The following is a 24,161-nucleotide window of genomic DNA, read 5'->3' as shown; positions in this document are numbered from 1 at the left end:
CTATGACATGTCTTCTTCAAGTTGTTTTTCTCGAGGCATGCTTCACGCTAATCAATCTTTCTTGAGAAGACCATATTTGTCAGTGACCAAGTTTTGTGTACCTTTAATGGGAAAAGCACCTGTGAGACCCACACTTCCAATGTAATTTACTTAATTGAAACACCTTTTGCAAATTGGCTCTTGAAGAAGTCATTAACACAGAGATTCACATACTTTTTCTCACTGCACTGTAGATGTTTACTCAATATACTTAATAAAAGACCTGTACAGTTTAACGGTATATTTGGTCTTAGTTTAGTTATAATTGTGTTTGTCTATAATCGTGACTTGGATAACAATCAGACCACATTTTATTAGTAATAAAATTCAGAAATGCAGGTAATTCCAAAGCGTTCACTAATCTTTTCATACGACTGTAGTTGCAGTTAAATTACAGGTTAAAGAATCTATACATATGGAATAACTATCTTCTTATGTATAGAGGCTTTTGATTCAAACTTTAGTCCCATGCTTTGTATTTTACTCACAATACAATATCATAAAGAATGATCTTATGAGGATAGATACGACTATGCTATACAATTGTCTGTTTCTTCAGGAAGCACAGGCTTGTTTCAAGTCTCCATCATTGTAGTAAACAATAAAAACATGGGAGGGGGTGTACAACTGTAAGATTGATTTTTATTTCAATGCTACTTTGATTAAAAAATATTTGCCTGCCTTTACTTTTGATTAGATTTACATAAATGACAGCATTACTACAGATCCACAGTATACGTTCCACTTTATTTTTTTTAAATGCACTGCACAGTTTCATGTTACAAAAATTCACTACTGGGAGAAAGAAATAATTGGCCCAAAACACTGAAGGGATTGACTGTAAGAGTGAGAGAAACCAGGATAGTTCACCAGGGGTGAGTCAGTAAAGCGTATATTAAAGGATAAAGATAAATAGAATTAATATAAGTGGTCAGGATTTTTGCCAATAGACACTGAAAAAGTTATATCTGGATGATATTGAGATCAATGCTTGTAAAAGGCTTAGGGCAGAGAATTGTAGCAGATATATAGGGAGTGCCAGACATAGATATGGGTAGAAAATTGAGATGGGGAGCATAGAAGTCTTTTATTTTTTTTAAAAGGTGATATGTTTAAGTGAAAATTACGATTTGGTTCAAGAGGGATAAATAATAGATTATAGAATGTTGAGTGGCAGATTTGTGTTTCAATAGAAATAGCCATGGGAGCAGGAAGGCAGTTGTTCAAAAATGAAATGCTAATAATCTAAGGTTTTGAAATGGAAGGAGAAAGAGCTTTCAGAGATGAAAGAGAAGAAAAGAAGAGCTCTTAGCATTTGAACCCTTGTAGTCCTTAAAGAATGATTATGAAAAAAGAGGAAGCATCTATTTGAGCAGGGACCCTGAGTGGAGGTGTGATGCCATTTAATAACTGCATTAAAGGAATAAGGTCAATGTTGGTTTTTTAAAATGGTGAAATGCATAAAATTTTATGAAGTTTAGCATGAGTGTATTAAAATTTTCAGCGTAAGATCTGTGTTGTCCACCTGTTCATCCACGTGCATATAATACAGTTTTATGTAAAATACTGAGGTTGCTTATTTTTCTTCTTTTACTTCTATGGAACTTGCTGTTTATTTTTACATATATGGCCCTGTGAATAGGTCATTAGCCTCATATTCAGGACGCATATGGACAGCAACTTCACTCATGTGAGTGAGGTCTAGTAAAAGGAAATAGAAAAAGTGAGAGGTAACTCCCTGAAAAAGCCATCTCTGTGAATCTATTTTTTTTTATGTAGCGTATTGTTAGTTTAATATGTTATTCAATAAAATTTGAACTTTTTAGATACTGATAGCATTTGACACCCGCCTTCCTTGTGTTCTGGAAAGTGAGAGGTAAGTAGTATGGAGAGAAAAGATTGTGTATGGGAGGGGCTCGATAAAATATGCTTCCAATATGCTGAAAAAATATTTAGTTAGGCAATCCAGAATATCAAGCATTTAGTTTGTAAACCTTATAGTTTATTAGTACGTTTCATCTTACTCGAAATGGTGTCTACCCTAGCAGTCTTCTCAAAGTAGGGAACTCTGGACAGTCCTTGGTCTAGCTTAAAATATTGAAGGGCTAACAAAAAGGTCTGCATATAATGATGTAAAATAAACAATTGGTGAGACCAAAAGCCGTAGACCAAATATGGATGAGTAGGTATCATTTCCCCAAGGTGGCAAGCAGATCATGTACAGCCATACAGAGTATCAATGTAAAGGATTAAGGCTGGATTCACACGAGTATGTTCGGTCCGTAAAGGACGGAACATATTTCGGCCGCAAGTCCCGGACCAAACACATTGCAGGGAGCCGGGCTCCTAGCATCATAGTTTTGTACGAAGCTAGGAGTCCTTGTCTCTCCATGGAACTACTGTCCCGTACTGAAAACATGATTACAGTACGGGACAGTTGTCCCGCAGCGAGGCAGGGACTCCTAGCGTCGTACATAACAATGAAGCTAGGAGCCCTGCTCCCTGCAGTGTGTTCGGTCCAGGACTTGCGGCCAAAATACGTTCCGTCCTTTACGGACCGAACATGCTCGTGTGAATCCAGCCTAACAGATGCTTGCTCAATCCAGCAAATGTTACACAAGGAGTTCTCTAAAAAGAAGTCATCAGACTAATTTTAAGACCACTGAAACATGAAATGAGTCAAAATACAGTGGTATGAAGTGGGGAATCTCAATCTAGCTGAATTAAATGACTTCCTTCCCTACCACAGAGCATTTATAACACAGGGAGAGATTCATCACTTTTTTTGCACATCCCTCTGTTTATTTTTATATTGTCACAACAGTGCTTTGGCATTTTCGTTAGAATAGTTTGTATATGTTCCCAAAAGGAATATTCGTAGCGAGCTCGAATGCTTAGATGATTCATAACAATTCTTATTTTCTTTCTGGCGTTCTGATTAAATGAGCCCAGGAGAACATTTGTTCATCCTGCTATTATCATGTTTATAGGCTGGCTGCACATCAGAGATTTGTGTTCTTTTTACAGTTAATTAATAAAGTTCTTTTTACCATTTTAGTTTGTCTACCCTACCCTATTACTGTGTGTAAATATTGAGAATTATTGGTGGAAATGGAAATGAACACACTTTAAAGGGGTTTTCCTTTGATATGCCATCAATGTCTGCTCTGTGGGGCTCCAACCGCTTGGACTCACTTGATGCCTAGAAGATAGAGTTCATGTCACTTTATTGAGCTTTACGTTTGTTTTTTGTTTTTTTATAATATACATACTGAAGTTCCTGACATCGCAGTCTATTCGAATTGCAAAACAGCCCCATTTGCTCACCATTTCCCACCACACTAACTGGTTCTTGAGTGGAACTATTTTAGAAAAAATGTAGAGGGCACTCATTCACTTCATACTAGGTGTATTGCTATAGATCCCAACGGCTGGACCCCTATGCCTCATGCACACGATAGTGTGCGCCGGCCGGGTCCCGTCAGTGATCCATGGAAAGATAGAGCATGTCCTATCTTTCCACAGATAGGAGAATCGGGTCAGTTTTCACGAACCTGAGTCACCAGCTAAAGTGTATGGGTCTGTGAAAACTATCGGGTGCCCATCGGATGCCATGAAAAATGGCATAAGTGGCACTCGGTCGGGTGAAACTGCACTTACTGATCCGATGTTGATGGCATATCTAATCCATGTTGAATCAAATGATTTTATTTACTAAAAGATACTCTGCAATAGTAACTCAATACATTTTTCCTGACCTATCTGGCTTGTGGTTGGGACTACACTTTCATCACGAACTCTGTGAAACCACAGATCCTGGCATCTAACACATCTAAACCTCCAGTTTCTTTCACTTGTCGTTCTCTGCTCCACTCTGGTTATGTTTACATATGCTGCTACCTCGCTTAACCCTTTCAGGACTGAGCCTGTTTTGGTCTTCAGGACGAAGCCGATTTTTCAAATCGGACATGTGTCACTTTATGTGGTAATAACTCCGGAATGCTTTTGCCTATCCAAGTGATTCTGAGATTGTTTTCTCGTGACATATTGTACTTTATGTTAGGGAAAAAATTTGGTCGATAAATTCAATATTTATTTGTAAAAAACACCAAGATTTAGAGAAAATGAGCAAAAATTAGCATTTTTCTCAATTTAAATGCATCTACTTGTAAAACAGATAGTAATACCACACAAAATACTTACTATTTTATATTTCCCATATGTCTACTTTATGTTTGCATCGTTTTTTGAACATTCTTTTATTTTTCTAGGACGTTACAAGGCTTAGAACTTTAGTAGCAATTTCTCATATTTTCAAGAAAATTTCAAAAGCCTATTTTTTTCAGGGACCAGTTCAGTTCTGAAGTGGCTTTGAGGGCCTTATATATTAGAAAGTCCCCATAAATCACCCGATTTTGAAAACTGCACCCCTCAAAGTATTCAAAACAGCATTCAGAAAGTGTTTTAACCCTTTAGGCATTTCACAGGAATTAAAGCAAAGTAGAGGTGAAATGTACAAATTTCATTTTTTTTTTCGAAAATTAATTTGTAATACATTTTTTCTGTACCACAGAAGGTTTTACCAGAGAAACGCAACTCAATATTTATTGCCCAGATTCTGCAGTTTTTAGAAATATCCCACATGTGGTCCTAGTGCGGTAATGGACTGAAACACCGGCCTCAGAAGCAAAGAAGCACCTAGTGGATTTTGGGGCCTCCTTTTTTTAGAATCTATTTTAGGTACCATGTCAGGTTTGAATAGGTCTTGTGGTACCAAAACAGTAAAGACCCCCCAAAAGTGACCCCATTTTGGAAACTATACCCCTCAAGGAATTTATCTATGGGTATAGTTAGCATTTTGAACCCACAGTTTTTTTGCTAAATTTATTTGAATTAGTATGTGAAGATGAAAATCTACTTTTTTTGTGAAAAAACGTAAAAATTTTAAATATTTACAAGGAATAAAGTAGAAAAAACACCCCAACATATGTAAAGCAATTTCTTACAATTATAGCAATACCCCATATGTGGTAATAAGCTGCTGTTTGGACCCACAGCAGGCCTCAGAAGGGAAGGAGCACCATTTGGATTTTGGATTTCTGATTTTGCTGGAATAGTTTTCAGTGCTGTGTCACGTTTGCAATGCACTGGAGGAATGAAAACCGTGGAAACCCCCCAATAGTGACCCCATTTTGGAAACTACACCCCTCAAGGAATTTTTCTAGGGGTAAAGTTAGCATTTTGACCCCACAGTTGTTTTGCTGAAGTCATTGGAATTAGTCTGTAAAGGTAAAAATCTATTTTTTTTCTATAAGAACTTAGAAATTTGTAATTTTTACAAGGAATAAAGGAGACAAAGCACGCCAACATTTGTAAAACAATTTCTCCTGATTACGTAAATACCCCATATGTGGTAAAAACTGCTGTTTGGACCCACACCGGGGCTTAGAAGGGAGGGGGCACCATTTGGCTTTTGGAGCTCAAATTTAGCTGGAATAGTTTTTGGGTGTCATGTCGAATTTGCAAAGCCCCTGAGGTACCAAAACAGTGGAAACCTTCCAAAAGTAACCCCATTTGGGAAACTACACCACTTAAGGAATCTATCTAGGGGTATAGTGAGCATTTAGGCCCCACACGTCTTTTGCAGAATTTATTAGAATTAGGCCGTGAAAATTAATATCAACATTATTTCCACTAAAATGTTGAATTTTTTCAATTTCACAAAGGATAAAGGAGAAAATGCACCCCAACATTTGTAAAGCAATTTCTCCCGTGTACGGCAATACCCCACATGTGGTCATAAATGTTTTTTCATTAGAAAATAAATTAACCCTTTCCGGACTGATCCATGTTTTGCTTTTTCTTTTTCGTTTTTCCTCCCCGCTTTCCGAGAGCCACAACGTCTTTATTTTTCCGTCAATAGAGCGGTGTGGGGGCTTATAAGACTTTTTGAGCACTATTTATTAAATTTTTTGGTAGAGCCAAGGTGACCAAAAAACTGCGATTTTGCCGTTTAAAATTCTTTATTTTTCACGGCGTTCACCGTGCGAGTTCAATAATGGTATATTGTAATAGCTTGGACCTTTACGGACGCAGCGATACCAATTTTGTGTATTTTTTTTATTTTTTTACATTACTTTAGAGAAAAAATATGAAAAGGGTTTCTTTTTGGACTTTAAATATTTATTTAATTTTTTCCACTAATAATAACTATTTACTTTTGTTTTTACATATTTTATTAGTCCCCCTGGGAGACTTGAACCAGCGATCGTTAGATCACTGGTAAAATACACTGCAATACTAATGTATTGCAGTATATTGTCATTTTTACATGCTCCTGTAACAGCGCGATCGCTGTTTCTGTCCGTTAGTCCCGGGTATCAGCTGTAATACACAGCTGACACCCGCAGCGTATGGCACGGGCACAGTGCGTGAGACGCTCCATATATCACCCCCCACACCAGGACATGTTATTAAGTCATGGTGCGCGAAGGGTTTAATGCGCAGCCGATGGTGGAAAGTGAAAATTACAATTTTCCACTGAGGTGCCATTTTAGTGCACTATATGTTGTGCCCAGTTTGTGCCACAAATACCACAAATAAAATATTAACAGGGTTCTCCCGGGTATGGCGATGCCATATCGGTGGACGTAAACGGCTGTTTGAGCAGACTGTAGGGCTCAGAAGGGAGGGACGCTATTTGGCTTTTGGAGCGCAGATTTTGCTTGGTAGAAGCTCTGGCGTTTTGCTGGTATTTCAGTTTATAATGTGGGGGCAAATGTAGGTTGGGCAGAGTACATCAGGGGCATAATAAGAGGGTATAATAATGGGGTAAGTAAATAATAATCCGCAGATATGTGGCCAGTGTTGCACTTATATTATAAATGGCGCCCGATCTTATCCGCTTTTGGAACGCTCTGCACATTTTGCATCGCTATAATCTGGGAGCCGGAACTTTTTTTTTTTTTTCACCACCGGAGCTGTGTGAGGGCTTATTTGTTGCGGGACAATCTGTAATTTTTATTGGTACCATTTTGGGGTACATGCAATTTTGTTGATCACATTTTATTCCATTTTTCGGCAAGCAAGGTGACCAAAAACCATCAATTCTGACAATGATTTTTATTTATTTTTTACAGCGTTCACCCTGGGCTATAAATGACCATTATATTTTATTCTGCGGGTCGGTACGATTACGGCGATACCATAGGTATATAGGTTTTTTTATGTTTTGCAGCATTTGCGCAATAAAATAACTTATTTAGAAAATAATTTATTTTCTGTCACCATATTCTGAGAGCCATAAGTTTTTTATTTTTCAGTCAAAAAAGCTGTGTAAGGGCTTGTTTTTTGCGGGACGGGTTGTAGTTTGTATCGGTACAATTTTGGCGTACATGCGACTTTTTGATCACTTTTTATTGTATATTTTGTGAGGGGTGGTGACCCAAAAATAGTGATTCTCGCTTTGTTTTTCATTTATTTTTTTTGCGGTGTTCACCGTGCGGGAAAAATAATATTATAGTTTTATAGTTGGGGTCGTTACGAATGCGGTGATACCAAATATGTGTACTTTTTTTTTACGCGTTCATTTTTTTTCCTATAATAAACGACTTATTATAGGAAAAAAAGCAGTTCATGTTTATGTCACTTCTAACTTTTATTTTTACACTTTTTTTAAAACCTTTTTATTCTTTTTTTTTACTTTTTTCACTTGTCCCACTAGGGGACATTTAGACTTGCAGCTCTGATCGCTGCTGGAATACATTACACTACACAAGTAGTGTAATGCACTCCAACTGTCATTGTGACGTAACAGTCACACTGACAGGAAGCCTACGACGACCACCCTCCGGGTGGTCCTCATACGCTTCTGTATATGGCAGCCCGGAAGCCATTGTCCGGCGTCCGGTTGCCATGGGCAATTAAGGGGTTAACTGCCGAAATCAGCGGCGACAGGCCGCTGATCGGCACCGGGGAATGCAGGGCAGACACCCTGCACAGTTAACCGCCGCTGCGGTGTAGCGCCGCGCGGCGGTTAACTGTCAAAGCACAGACGTAACTGCACGTCAAGGTGCGCGAACTTACTGCACACATTGACGTGCAGTTACGTCAAGGTGCGGGAAGGGGTTAATATTATGAAAAAAGCACTAGTGTGTGTGTGTCTGATATAAGGAAATGAGAATGTGAGCCCATTGGGGACGGGATCTAATGTGAATGCTGAAAATCCCTGTACAGTGCTTTGGAATATATATATTGTAGCAGTGCAGCTACTGGACAGTGCAGGTTTTTGGCAGAAACTGTCAGGTTTCAAGCAGCCAGGGAGCATGTACAGCAGAGAGGGTTTTCTCTAGGGTGTAAAGCCCGGAATAGGGCCTGGTTTGCTGGAGTGTGAAGGAGAAGGGCTGGCTTTCACTCCATACAGACAGTCCTTGTCTTGGGCTGTCTAATGACGGCTCTTTAAATCAGGTGTATGCTATTCACACAGGGCTCCCTGTCTGAGGAAGACCTGTATTGCCAGCATGTAGAAGTCAGAAGTTCTGGTAAGAACATATGTTTGTTGTGACGTGCTGGGCAGAAGGCCTTTCACCCTGATAGCTAGGGAAGCTATATGTTTAGTTAGAGGCAGGACGGCCGAGGGTTTATTTTGTACAGTTTTGTTGTAAAACTGCTTTCTGTGTTGAAGACAATAAAGCTGACTGCGGCTGGTTTAAACCCTTATCCAACGTGTTGGAGTGAACTTTCTATGTGTGTCAACCATCTCACACTCGAAATGGCGAAGGTGTGAGCTAAGTGGTCCCCCAGGTTGTCACATATGGTGGAGAATTGCTTTGGGCAATAAAATGGCACAAGAAGTGTGCAGTGAAATTTAAAGGGCCACAAGCCCAATTAAAGAGACTTATCTATGAGGTTTGAAAGATACTGTTTTTCTGTGCTCATGGAGTTTGCAGTGGAGGAACTCCTCAAACAAATGGTGCAGGTAACAGCAGAGCTGCAGGAAACAAATGCCAAACATAGGGAGGATAACCGAAGGTTCCTGGCACAGGTTGCAGCAGATTGAGAGGCTCTAAGGGCACAAGGACTGTCCATGGATACACAGCCTTGCAGGCCAAGTGGATGGTTTTCAACGCCACTGTCCTGTGGTGCTACAGTTTGCAGAGAAGAGCACAGAGCATGCATACCTGTGATACAAACTGTGAGTACCGTTGCGAAGGGCAACCACCCGAACTCATGGTGGGAATGTTTGCGAGCGGACTATTGTGTGAATGGAAAGTGTGTTCCCAAGCAATGTTGGCAGCTGTTAAAAAGCCAAGTGTGCTAAATCAAACAGATGTGGTTGCTAGGAGCAACCAACCTCAACAGCATGTGGATGCTGTTGTTCAGCAGAAGGAGTTCTGTTGGAGATGCCATCAAGCAGATGGATGTGCACCTGATTGTTCTCTGGTCAGGAGGTCAGTGAAATCGCAGAAGAAAACACGTGAAGTGTTGGTTGGGGGGATTCCACTACTGTTCAGTCTGGATCTTCGCCAAGAGGTCTCGAGGGTGCATCCAGACATTTTGCCATTCGTGAAGAAGGATCCTGAGTTGGGTGAGACCGTTCTGATTGACTTTGAAACGGTGCAGCACAGACTTATAAAATGTGAGGAGTTTGTGCTCGGAAGGGACTTTCCTCATTTTTGGCAGTTGCGGGAGAAAGGCAATATCTCAGATAAGCATTGTAGTTATTACAGGGAAAAGTCCTCTGCAGGGTGTGCTTCTCCTTTGCCAAAAAGGGAAAATGCACGAGTAGTAATGATGTCAAATTATAAAAATGTGATTCATGAAATGCCTGCTAAAAATGACGCACAGAATGTATTTGATGACACTATTTATTTCAGTTACTTATATAGCGCCAACATATTACACAGTGCTGTACAGAGGTCGTCTTTTACTGTCCCCATTGGGGCTAACAACCTAAATTCCCAATTGGTATGTTTCGGGGTGTGGGAGTAAACCAAAGTACCCGGAGGAAACCCACGCAAACACAGGGAGAACATACAAACTCCATGCAGCTGTTGTCCTTCGTTGCATTTGAACCCAGGACCCCAGCGCTGCAAGGCAACAGTGCTAACCACTGAGCCACCATGCTGCCCTAGACACTAATGAAATGTCAAAAATTGTGCCTAACGTGTCTTTATCCCATGTGTATGTCACACAGCCTGAGCAGGGGAATGCAGTGTTTGAACGGGCGGGTGAAGAAACCGCAGCCAAGGCAGAATAGGGGATTAGCTCAAGTGTGCCCCTAGAGGTCATGGTTCGCAATAACATGACTGTTGCATGTGATGTGTGCACTGTTCCTAATGGCAACCAGCTGTATATACACGTATATACAGTTGAAGTCTACACATAAGTTTACATACACATTAGCCACATTCATTAAAACTATTTTTTTTCCTAATTCCTGACATTTAATCACAGTACACATTCCCTCTCTTAGGTCAGTTAGGATCACTACTATAGTTAAACAATGTGAAATGTCAGAATAATAATAAAGACAATTATTTAGTTCAGCTTTTAATTCTTTCATCACATTCCCAGTGGCTCAGAAGTTTACATACACCACTGTTGACTATGTCTTTAAAAGCTTGGAAAATTCCAGAAAATGAAATCATGGCTTTAGAACAGACATGGGCAAACTACGGCCCGCGGGCCACATACGGCCCGTTAGGCTTTTTAATCCGGCCCGCCGAACTTGTCCAAATTATAGTAAAAACCTCCTTTTTTTTCCCCTTTCCCTGCAATGCCCACGTTTTCCCAATAGATGGCGCACTCAAAACACATTGACCGTTGTTAATGTGGCGCGTATTTCTCTTTATTTCACTTTAATTTTCACTTCGTTTCACGTCACCATTAAGCCCTTCTGTGAAAATGAGCGGACCAAAGAGAAGGAAAGTGGACAGCGAATGCCGAGTGTTTAATAAGGAGTGGACAACAAAATACTTCTTCACTGAAGTCCGATCAACGGCTGTATGTCTGATATGCCAAGAAGATGTTGCGGTTTTCAAAGAGTACAATATCAGCCGTCACTTTGCCACGAAGCATGCAAACTATGCTAGTGACAGTTAAAGACAGTTAATAAATTGGGTTGTAGTGTTCTTACTGTGCTATGAGGTTTGCACACACTACATTTAATGCTTTAGTATATCCGGCCCAAACACTCCCTCCAAATGCTCCTGGCCCGGCCCCTCTGTCAAATTTTAGAACCCATTGTGGCCCGCGAGTCAAAAAGTTTGCCCACCCCTGCTTTAGAAGCTTCTTGGAGGATTGAAGAAATTTCACAAACTGACTTCTTAAAACAGTGACATCCTATTACAGTACCACGCTATAATTCAATGAGCTCTTTAGAACGACCCTTTCTTTCACAAATGTTTGTAAGGGCAGACTGCATTTCTAGGTGCTGGATTTTATACATCAGTGGCAATGGGACTGAATGAAACACTTTAGGCTAGTGATAGAAAGACAATTTGTCGCTCAATGTCAGCGATATACATTGGATTGCATGAGATCGCCCATGATTCGCTATGTGCAAGCGAATCTCGGGCACTTATTTTTGTAACACTCCCTGCCGGGACTTTGCCGCAAATTTCAGAAATCGCGCTACAAAAGTTTACCGTAGGAGAACATTGAAATGCTATAACAGCGATTTCTATGTGATTTTGTTGTGCAATTTCGATTCACTTCCTGTGTCTGCCGTGACACAGGAAGTGTATATCTTGAAACGGCCGAGTCCGCCAGTGCCCAGCAGGCAAATGCGCAGGCACATACTTCAATTGACCCTGATAACCAGGACTGTTCTGGGCTCTTACTACGCATTCGCAGGTGTTCCTGCACCGTAGCATCCTTCTCCTGTGTCAAGGCTCTTCTGGAGCGATTTATCGCCACAGATAAATCGCTGTGAAATCGCTAGCATTCATTTCACAGCGATTTATCTCTTGCGATAAATCGCTTCAGCAAAGTCTAGGTGTAGCCCTAGCCTCAACTCAATGATTAAGAGGTGTGTCTCAATAGTTTAGTCTATATAGTGTATGTTCTAGGCATCTCATGATGTTGTTTGCTGTGGCTGTTGCCTACCACACATTTTGCTAAAGTTTAACTGTCCACTAAATAATATTTCACTTTTTCCCACTGTTTAACCAGTTAGTAAGTAATTGTAAAATGTATAATATATTAGGAAATGATGTAACATAATTGTGCAATTTTATAAAAAACACAATAGGATAGGGCAGCTGTTGGTAACATCACTTCATGTGGCTTTCCTTCTGTATTATAAGAATGCTCCCACTAGGAAAGGTTGCAATTCTGTTAATAACAATGTATTAGGAAACGGCTGTTCATATGAATTTCTATATAATAAATAGTATGTACAAGCATAGTAAAGCTGTATTCACACTTTTTCACGTGATTTTCACAAAATCACAGCAGTACCTGCGTTTTGACCATGATGTGTGAACACAACCGAAGAAAAAAGAGTGTCTGTAAATTGATGCAAAAGTATTAACTATAGCAACCAATTGGAATGCAGATTTGAGTATTGCATTCTCCACTGGAAAGATAAAACCTGGAATTCTAATGGTTGCTATTGAAAAAGTATTTTTTGTTTATTAGTAATCCCCAATGTGCTGCTGGAACCTTGAAAATATTACAGTAGCTGTCCGCTTCCTATGTCCTTCAATCATATTAGCAGATTTATTTCTGATTTCAGGCGTTGGTTAATTGGGATCCTGTAGATCAGACCGTGCTTGCTAATGAGCAGGTAGATGAAAATGGATGCTCATGGCGCTCTGGAGCAAAAGTGGAGCAAAAATATTTAAAACAGTGGTTCCTTAAGACAACAGTGTATGCAAAGGTAAGGTGCAAGAAAAAATGTTTACTTATCATTTATCTGTGACTAAAATAATGTGAGACTTTCTCCTTTCATGTAGAATCTAATACACAATGTAACTAATCTGCTATAACAAGGTATCAGCTATCCCTTTTATTGAATACATGTGTCACGATCTAGGTGTATGTGAACTCACTAGGTCGCTCCGCCTTAGTGGAGTGGCAGTTGGTCAAATCACAATCTATATAAAGTCTGTGCAAAGTCCTCAGCACAAGAGTACTTGTAAGAGTCCAGACAGTAGCAGAGGCTTTGGCTTGGATAGAGCTTGACGTAGCGGATGATACCAGACATGGCAGATGATACACACTACTCCAACTAAAGGCTGAGGTACAGGAAACAACACAGCAACGGGAAGCAGAACACGGGAACACTGGGAGCAGGATACAACTAAGGGACCGTTTGTAATACGAAAATGAGTAGACAACAACAACAACCATCAGGCAAGGAGTGGAAGGGCGGAGCCCTTTTTATAGTTCAGGGTGATCTGGGGATTGGTTAGGGAACTTTTAGTATGCGCGCACGCTGGCCCTTTAAGGCCGGGAACGCGCGCGAGACCTAGCACACAGTCCAGGACAGGACGGCTCCCGAGATGGCATCTCCGAGGAGGGAGACGCTGGCAGGAGGCCAGGAGTCTGCGGCCGTCTGACGGTTAAAATATTTTATGGCATGCATTTTACTGTAATTGTCGTTTTTTTATCAGTGCAGAATCCACACCAAAAATCAACCTTGGCCACTTCACTAAAGTGATTGGTAGGGGTACCTTTGGCTGGACCCCATGATCCGCTATAGAATATCCTAGTGATATGCCACATCTTGATAAGGAGGAAAAAGCCAGTGAGAGCAGGAATGGAGGTGGCTTTGGCAATAATATGTTCAGATGAGAAACCAAGAAAAAGATGTAGTCATGAGACGAATGTACCCTCACGTAACTATTTTGTAATTGTACCAGTGCTGTACATAGAGGATACTAGGGAAAATAGAAATGGGGCTCGACTCTTGGTTTTGTCCTTTTTTTTTCTAGTGTAAAAGCGCTTGATGTTGGTATACCTTCTTTTTCCACTCTATTTAGAAGTGTGGAATGACACTTGCTATAGGGTCCAACTGATATGAGTCTCTCCATGGCCCCCATGTCACATGCAAGGGTAATCTATAGTATTGTAACGTCTGTGGTCGCTGACCACAAACTCCTTCCATCCAGTCGACGACCTTCTCTCAAGAGATGTTTGCACATACGACCGTCCTGCTCCACAGTGACCACCAGGGTGCGCTCACGAGCTCAGTCCAGACTTGAGAAGCCAGAGTACAAGCATGTTTGTGATTGAGCTAATTGCTCCAGAGCACCCTGGGCTATAGGAATGTCCCAGCCCCATCCTCCCATGCCTGAGCTTTGTTGTTGCATTTCTAGTCTGTCTTGCAAATGGTCCCTTAGTGTTTACTGCTCCCAGTGTTTCCTGTTCCTGTATCCTGTTCTAGTGCTGTGCTTAGCTGTATACCACGCCTGTCCTTCTTCTCCACGCCTGACGTCTACCTGCTGCCTAGTTCCTGCCAAGCCTGCCTTGCTACTGTCCGAGCTGCCACAGGTACCCTATATAAACTATAGACTCTGACCTGCGCCCTGTTGGCCAGCTGCCATACCGCCAAGGCGGTACGGCCCAGTGTGTCTACGAACCCTACGTGACAAGTATCTAGTAAGGTGATTGTCAAAATAAGGACTCTAATATCAAATGTATGAAATATATTGATGTTCTCATTGTTTGAGGATTTCTGCTTCAGAGAATTAATTACCAGCAGAATTTTACTAATAGACACATATGCACAAAAAATATAGATAGCAAAGTAACTTTGTAGCATTGTAATTCAAATCAGCAGCTTTGCATGTTTTAGTCTTGGACAGACATAAGCGGTTGCCATGGTGACCATTCTCCACATGTTGGTCTTTGATGCTAAGTATCTATGTTTTGAGGAGCTTTGTGATTGTCAGCAATTGTGTTACCCTGCGGAATACAGTGAGATTTCTCTCACAAGCAGCTAGTTCTCTTTAACACAGTCATTGCCAGATGTGCATGAGATGTACTTTGTAAAGAAAGTGCACTGTAGATATACATCGTTCAGATATAAAAATAAAATCACTGACAGATGAAGTGAATAACATTGATTATCTTGTTGCAATGGCACTTGTCAAGGGGTGGAATATATTAGGCAGCAAATGAACAGTCCGTTCTTGAAGTTGATGTGTTAGAAGCAGGACAATTTGCAAGTGTAAGAATCCGATTGATTTTTACAAGGTCCAAATTGTGATGGCTAGGCGACTGGATCAGAGCATCTCTAAAATGGCAGGTCTTGTGGGGTGTTCCCGGTATGCAGTGGTTAGTACCTTCTGAAAGTGGTCACAGGAAGGGCAATCGGTGAATCGGCAACAGGATGATGGGCGCCCAAGGCTTATTGATGTGAGTGGGGAGTGAAGGCTAGCCCGTCCGGTCCAATCTCACAGAACAGCTACTTTAGCACAAATTGCTAAAAAAAAAGTTAATGCTGGCTATAAAAGAAAGGTGTCAGTGCATCACACCTTGCTGCTTTTGGGGCCGCACACGTGTCAGTACCCATGCTGATCCCTGTCAACCGCCGAAAGCGCCCACAATAAGCAGGTGAGCATCAGAACTGAACCATGGAGCAGTAGAAGATGATGACCTGGTCTGATGAATCACAGTTTCTTTTACATCATGTGGACGGCCAGGTGCATATGTTTCACTTACTTGGAGAAGAGATGGCACCAGGATGCACTTTGGAAAAAAGGCAAGCGGCGGTGGCAGTGTGATGATTTGGGCAATGTTCTGCTGGGCAACCTTGAGTCCTGGCATTCATGTGAATGTTACTTTGACACATACTACTTGCAGACCAAATACAACTCTTCATGGCAACAGTGTTCCCTAAAGACAGTGGCCTCTTTCAGCAGCATAGTGCGCCCTGCCATACTGCAAAAAAAATTCAGAAATGGTTTTATTTGTATCCACTAAAACATTTTTATATTTCAGTACCTGCTGTATTATCAAAATGCCTTTAACCACAATGGAAAACATTCCGATAAAAAGATTTTACTAGGAAATAGGCCAAATGCACACGAACGTAAAAGCGCCCGTAATTACGGGCCCATAGACTTCTATTGGCCACGGGTACCTTCCCGTATGCTTACGGGGAGGTGCCCGTGCCGTTGAAAAATATGGAACATGTCCTATTTCAGGCCGTGATAACGGCACGGGCAGGCCCATATAAGTCTATGGGGCTCCCATAATTACGGGTGGCTACGTGTGTGCACCAGTAATTACGGGAGCGTTGCTAGGCGACGTCAGGAGATAGTCACTGTCCAGGGTGCTGAAAGAGTTAACTGATCGGCAGTAACTCTTTCAGCACCTGGGACAGTGACTACCGCTGGAGTTAATAGTATTAAAAGTTAACTTACCTGCTTCTTCCTCCAGTCCAGCCTCCCGGGATAACGTTTCCTCCTATGTGACCGCTGCAGCCAATCACAGGCCAATCACAGGCTGCAGCGGTCACATGGACTGCCGCGTCATCCAGGGATTTCGGACTGGATGTCAAGAGGGACGCGTCACCAAGATAACGGTACGTATGAACTTCTTTTACATTCAATCGCTGCGGAAACTCTGCCTGAAAGGGCTGCCCCTTCTCTCTTTCCAGCACTGATAGAGAGAAGGGGCTGCCGATTAGTGCAGAGAAAACGGCTCCGTAAGTACGGGTGGAATACTGGTGACACCGGACCCGTATTTACGGGCACGGGTCCGTAAATACTGGTGGAATACGGGTCGAATACGTGTGACAAAGGACCCGTATTTACGCCAGTATTTACGGGAGGAAAATACGTTCGTGTGCATGAGGCCTAAGTAAGTACATTTGGGCATAATTTCTACAACTAAATGGCCTTCTAAAGTGCCACTCAGGTGGCCAGTGTCAATACCCACCCTCTCCTTAGAAACAGGGCTGTTCCTGTCTCTTAGGAATAGTACTTGGAGAGGTAATCTGTCCCCTAGCTAGTGGCCCAAGGACTCCCTGCATGTGGCTCCCCTACTCATGCCTTAGTTTAAATCCATATAAAGGCAAACTAAATAACATTCAATAAAATATATAATGTATTTAATTGAGGCTCAATTACTACTATAAATGTACTTACTGTTATTGATTGATATTATATATTTATAGCTTTTGGGAGGAGGTGGTTGCATTATTGACAGCAGTGCTGGGGAGGACGATACCTTGTAGGCCGGAGGTGTGTTTGCTGGGACTGCTCAATGAGGAACAATGGTCAATATATGAGAGGACCTTCCTCAGAGAAACACTATTCATGGCAAGGAAGGCGGTGGCCATGAGATGGATGGCGGATAGGGCCCCGACAGTAGCGCAATGGCGTAAATTAGTCAATGACATACTTCCATTACTGGAATCATGAAAACATGATTACAGTACGGGACAGTTGTCCTGCAGAGAGGCAGGGACTCCTAGCATCGTACATAACTATGATGCTAGGAGCCCGGCTCCCTGCACTGAGTTCGGTCCGGGACTTCCGGCCGAAATACGTCCGTCCATTACGGACGTTAATGTGGTCATGTGAACCCAGCCTCATACATGTTATGTCATGCTAGAAGGGATGCGTTTCTATTAGGCTAGGACTAGATGGCGACTTTGGGCGCGACGCAATGTCGCACTGCCAATTATCCCTGTGTGATCGCAGTGTTGTGCTGGCTGCATCGCAGTAATGAAAGTAACTGTGGCTGCATTACTGCGACCATGACACTAGTCACAAGAAATCCGCGTGTCGAAATGCGGCCACATTCACTTTCAGTACTGAGATGCAGTCAGTGCGATACTGCGATCTCACAGTAATCTTTGGCACCTAGTGCATTTTGAGTCCTCTTTTTTATTAGAATATATTTTTGGCAGCATGCCAGGTTTGAAGAGGTGTTGAGGTGTCAAAACAGTAGGAATCCCCCAATAGTGACCCCATTTTGGAAACTACACCCCTCAAGGAATTCATTTAGGGTTTTTGTTACCATTTTGAGCACACAGTTTTTTCACAGCACCTATTTCAATTGGGCTGTGACATTAAAAAAATGACATTTTTTCCAATAAGATGTAATTTTTTACCAAAATTTCTTATTTTCACAGGGAACAAAATACTCAGTTTTGTTGCCCAATTTCTCCTGAGTGCATCAATACCCCATTTGTGGCAATAAACTGCCGTTTGGGCCCATGGGAGGCCTCAGAATGGAAGGATCGCTGTGTGTTTGTTGGAGTACAGATTTTGCTGGTTTGGTTTTCGTGTGCCATGTCGCATTTGCAGAGCCCCAGAGGTATCAAAGCAATGGAAACCCACCAGAAGTGACCCCATTTTGGAAACTACACCCCTCAAGGAATTCATTTATGGGTAATGTGACCATTTAGACCCCATAGTTTCTTCACAGAACTTATTTGAATTGGGCTGGGAATTAAAAAAATATATATTTTTTCCAATAATATGTCATTTTAGCTCAAAAATTCTTATTTTCACAAGAAATAAAATACTCCATTTTGTTGCCCAATTTGTCCTGAGTGCGGCAATACCCCATTTGTGGTGATAAACTGCCGTTTGGGCCCATGGGAGGCCTCAGAAGGGAAGGAGCGCTGTGTGTTCTTTGGAGTGCAGATTTTGCTGGATTGGTTTTCGGGTGCCATGTCACATTTGCAGAGCCCCAGAGGTATCAAAGCAATGGAAACCCACCAGAAGTGACCCCATTTTTGAAACTACACCCCTCAAGGAATTCATTTATGGGTAATGTGACCATTTAGACCCCATAGTTTCTTCACAGAACTTATTTGAATTGGGCTGGGAATGAAAACAAAATTATTTTTGTCAAATAATATGTAGTTTTGGCTGAAAATTTCTTATTTTCACAAGAAACAAAATACCCCATTCTGTTGCGCAATTTGTTCTGAGTGCCGCAATACCCCATTTGTTGTGATAAACTGCCGTTTGGGCCCATGGGAGGGCTCAGAAGGAAAGGACCACCATTTGGCCTACTCGGGATTTTCTAGTGCGAAGTCATGTATGCAGAAGCCCCTGAGGTACCAGTACAGTTGAAACCCGCAAGAAGTGACCCCGTTTTAAAAACTACACCCTTAAGGCATTCATCTAGAGGTGTAGTGAGCATTTTGACCGGAGACCTACACCCCATAAACTGTAATGTGGGTTCTCCCGGGTATGGCAATACCCTACATGTGGCTGTTATCAGCTGCCTGGACACACAGCAGGGCCCAGAGGGGAAAGACGAGGGGGGATAAGCTGTGCGGAGTGCATCAGGGTAAGTAAAATTGGGGTAAATTATAAACCAAGGGATGTATGATAAATTTTAAAACACTTTCATACAGAGCTCTGGTTATTCGGGACACGTGTCACATTGATATATTGTGTCCTTCCTTATCCCCCTCTTATAGCAGACTTTGCACCTCTTTTGACTTTTTCCCTTCTTGCCAGTTTGGGGAACTTCTCCTGGAAAGTGTTGCCCTGGTACGATGCGTGTGGGCTCGCTTCCAGAAGTACTGGGTGCCCCCCCTTCTTGGTCCCTAAAGATTAGGTTCTTGATAATCACCTCTTGAAATTCCAGGAAAGTTCCCGTCTGGCCTGCACATCGACGTAGCATGTACGCATTGTACAATGCCATCTGTATGATGTGCCCGGCCAGCTTCTTATACCACACCGCATGGCGCTGTAGGGCTTCAGGGCTTGATCTTACAAGTCCATCCCTCCCATGTACCTATTGTAGTCCAGGATGCAGTCTGGTTTGGGGGTGGCCTTTCCTTCATATATCCTAAACCTGTAGGTATACCCTGATGCACTCTCACAGCTTATACATCTTCACGCCATAACTTGCCCTCTTACCCGGCAGGTACTCGCGGAATTGAACCCTCCCTTTAAAATGTACCAGGGACTCATCAATAGAAATACACTTCTCGGGGGTGTATGCTTGGGAAAACCGGGCACTGGAACGGTCTAATAGGGGTCTCCGTTTATACAAACGGTCAAAACTGGGGTCATCTTGGGGTGGGCACTGCTCATTATCAGTATAATGTAAGAAGCGAAGTATTGCCTCATTTATTTATTTTTCTAGGTTCCAGTTCAGTTCTGAAGTTGCTTTGAGGGGCCCATATATTAGAAACCCCTATCAAATACCCCATTTTAGAAACTAGACCCCTCAAAGTATTCACAACAGCATGTAGAAAGTTTATGAACCCTTTAGGTGTTTCACAAAAATTTAGAGCAAAGTAGAGGTGAAATTTACATTTTTTTTTTGTCAGAAAATCCTCTTTATACCATTTTTTTTATAACACAAAAGGATTTATCAGAGAAACTCAACTTAATACGTATTGCCCAGATTCTGCAGTTTTGAGAAATATCCCACATGTGGCCCTAGTGCGGTAATGGACTGAAGCACCGGCCTCCGAAGCAAAGGAGAACCTGGTGGATTTTGAGGCCTCTTTTTTATTAGGCACCATGTCCGGTTTGAAGAGGTCTTGTGGTGCCAAAACATTGGGAACCCCCCAAAAGTGACCCCAGTTTGGAAACTAGACCCCTTGAGGAATCCATTGTAGTTTTCGTGGGGTGCATGCGGCTTTTTCATCAGTTTTTATTCTATTTTTAGGTGGCGTGGTGACTAAAAAACAGCAATTGTACTATTGTTTGTTTTTTTTCGTTTTTTTTTACAGCGTTCACCGTGCGCTATAAATGAAATATTCACTTTATTCTGCGGGGCGATACGATTACGGCGATACCCTATGTTTATAGTTTTTTTTTATGTCTTATGGCGTTTGCACAATAAAATACGTTGAGTAAACAATCATTCACTTTTTGTGTTACCTTATTCTAAGAGCCAGAACGTTTTTATTTTTCAATCAATAAAGCCGTGCGAGGACTTATTTTTTGCGTAACGAACTGTAGTTTCGATCAGTACCATTTTTAGGTACATGCGACTTTTTGATCTCTTTTTATTCCATTTTTTGGGAGGTGAAGTGACCAAAGAATTGTGATTGTGGTTCGGTTTATTATTATTTTATTTTATGGCGTTCACCGGGCGGGATAAATAATTAAATAATTTTGTAGTTCAGGCCGTTACGGACGCGGCGATACCAATTATGTATAGTTTCTTTTTTGTTTATATATTCTTATTAATAATAAATGACTGATAAGGGAAAAGGGGGGATTTTTACTTTTATTACTTTTAAATCTTTTATTTTCTTATTTTTACACATCTTTTTTTAACTTTTTTTTTACTTTATTACTTTGTCCCACTAGGGGACATGAGGGCAGGAGGCTCTGATCGCTATTCTAATACACTGCATTACATGCGTAGTGCAGTGTATTAGAACTGTCAGCTACTCACTGACAGCAAGCATAGTGGGTCCTGACGTTGTCAGGACCCACTAGGCTTCCGTCTATGGCATAGCCGGACGCCATTGTTTGGTGTCCGGTTGCCATAGTCACCATCACCGGCCGCTATCGCGTAGCAGGCCGGCGATGGCAGCTTAACCCCTAAAAAGCCGCGATCTCTATAGAACGAGGCTTTTAAGGGGTTAATCAGCGGGGACACAGCGATCGGTCCCCGCTGTAGGAGCTGTGACAGCTGCTGAACAAGACAGCAGCGTCACAGCTCCTGTATGTGTCGGGAGGACGGCCGAAACGGCCGTTACTCCCGAGACGTACTATTACGGCATGGAGCGCGAACGATACAGCTGCCATGACGTAATAGTACGTCAATGAGCGGGAAGGGGTTAAGGTGCCTCTTGATGTTGATACGTGGAATTGTCATATGTTCTACCATAGCACCTAAGTGCAACTTCTTTCATCTTTTAACCCCTTAATGACCAGCCTATTTTGGACCTTAATGACCAGGCCATTTTTTAAGTTTTTCCATCATCGCATTCCAAGAGCTAAAACGTTTTTATTTTTGCGTCGACATAGCTGTATAAGGTCTTGTTTTTTGCGGGACAAGTTGTACTTTTCAATAGCACCATTTTGGGGGACATATTATTTATTGATTAACTTTTATTAACTTTTGTTTGGGGGGAAATAGAAAAAAACCTGAAATTTCGCCACTCTTTTTCGCGTCTTAAATCTACGCCGTTTACCATGTGATATAAATAACACAATACCTTTATTCAGCAGGTTGTTACGATTGCAACGATACCAAATTTGTATAGTTTTTGTATGTTTTACTACTTTTACACAGTAAAAACGCTTTTTTTTCAAAATTATTTGTTTTTGTGTCTCCATGTTTGAAGAGCCGTAACGTTTTTATTTTTTTCGCCGATGCGGTTGTGTGAGGGCTTTTTTTTTGCGGGAAGACTTGTAGTTTTTATTGGTACCATTTTGGAGTAGATGCGACATTTTGATCACTTTTTATCACAATTTTTTAAAGTCCGTATTCACAGAAAACAGCAATTTTTCCATAGTTTTTTATTACATTTTTTACGGCGTTCACCGTGCGGGTTAAATAATGTAATAGATAAATAGTCGGGGTCGTTACGGACGCGGCGATACCAAATATATGTAACTTTTTAACTTTATTTTTTTTTTTTAGTAGTAAAGCATTTTGTGAGGGGAAAAGCTGGGTTTTTCATTTTTTTCACATTTTTTTTTAAATTAACTTTATTAAACTTTTTTTCACTTTTTTACTAGTCCCACTAGGGGACTATAATATGAGATTCTGCGATCGCATTTATAATACACTGCAATACTTTTGTATTGCAGTGTATTACTGCCTGTCCGTTTAACACGGACAGGCATCTGCTAGGTCATGCCTGCGTCATGCATTCGCTCCAGGCATTCGCTCCAGGCAGACATGGGGGCCTTTATTAAACCCCCGGCTGCCATTGGAGACACAGACACTCGGCGATCGTATCGCCGGGTGTTGGTGGGGGAGAGAGGGAGCTCCCTCCCTCTCTCCAAAACCACTCAGATGCGGTGCTCGCTATTGCGCACCGCATCTGAGGGGTTAAACGGGTGAGATCGATACTAATATCGATCTCACCCGGCAGAGCAGGGACGCTCCCAGCCCTCAGCTGCCTCTAGCAGCTGAGAGCAGGGAGATTTGACAGCTCGCTGCTCTGTAAACATATTCCGATGCCGCGACGTAAAAAGTCTATGGCATCGGAATAAGGCCCGTTAGTGACCGACGTAGAAACACGATGGGCCGGTCACTAACGGGTTAAATCCTCCTGTTTTTCTATTTATAATTTATTGTTAATCTGTCATGTCTATAAGGTGCCCTCTGGAAAAGGGAACATCTGCACTCCAGAGACATGTTCTTCTCAACTGTTTCACCCACTCCACAGAGACATCAGATTTTACATGCATGGAGGTGTTCTTCAAGACATTCTGTCAAAGACGGCATTGTCCATGACAGTGGTTTCAAAACACTAAGAATTAAAGAATGAAATCCTTTGCTCACAAATCCAAGAATCCTCTTAAAGGGAATGTGTTGCCAGAAAAACATGTTTTGTTTTTTTTAATTAAACATTTAGTGTGTAGGTGATTAAACATTGTTCAAATTTTTTTTATTTTTTTCACGAGTCAGGAAATATTATAAATTAATTCTAATTTATAATATTTCCCATTGCTGGTCACTAGATGGAGCTATTCCCAAAATTGCAGCATTGCAAAATTGGGTAAAAAGCCCTCGCTCTAGTGAGCTCTCAGCATCCCCCCCCCCCACTCCTTTATCCTGGCTAGTGCCGGGATAAACGAGGGGTTTGAACGGTCTAACCTCCTACACTGTGTGTCGCCATTTTTTGAGCTAACACACAGTGTAGTAGGTTTACATACAGTAGTAAACGTACACAAACACGAACATACATAGAAATCTCTTACCTGCTCCTGCCGCCGCGGCTCCCTCCGGCCCGTCCGCTCCGTCTGCTGCCGCTGGTCCAAGTGCACAAGTCCGGAAGCCGTGACCGGAAGTAGTAATCTTACTGTCCGGCTGCGACTTCCGGTCCACAGGAAAATGGCGCCGGACGGCGCGCATTTCAAATTGGACTGTGTCATGCGCAGTTCCCACACAGACGGCGTACACAGAAGTGGATGGGACGGGACCCGTTCGCAGTCCCTATGGGACTGTGGCTGCCGTATTCCATGTCTGTATGTGTCGTTAATCGACACATACAG

At 41.9% G+C, this 24,161-nt stretch overlaps 1 protein-coding gene across 2 annotated transcripts in view; it reads left to right on the top strand.

The window, feature by feature from the left end:
* Positions 1–24,161, top strand: part of LARS2 (leucyl-tRNA synthetase 2, mitochondrial) — a 243,775-nt gene that overhangs the window by 116,829 nt on the left and 102,785 nt on the right. For both annotated transcript variants that reach the window (XM_075828588.1, XM_075828589.1), the window contains exon 7: positions 12,779–12,922. In XM_075828588.1, the coding sequence (XP_075684703.1) occupies positions 12,779–12,922 (144 nt within the window). The remainder of the gene's footprint in view (positions 1–12,778; positions 12,923–24,161) is intronic.

The sequence above is a fragment of the Rhinoderma darwinii genome, chromosome 5, assembly GCF_050947455.1.
Source record: "Rhinoderma darwinii isolate aRhiDar2 chromosome 5, aRhiDar2.hap1, whole genome shotgun sequence".
Classification (NCBI taxonomy): domain Eukaryota; kingdom Metazoa; phylum Chordata; class Amphibia; order Anura; family Rhinodermatidae; genus Rhinoderma; species Rhinoderma darwinii.
The sequence above is the reverse complement of the archived record's forward strand: the minus strand, read 5'-3'. Positions and strand labels throughout refer to the sequence as shown.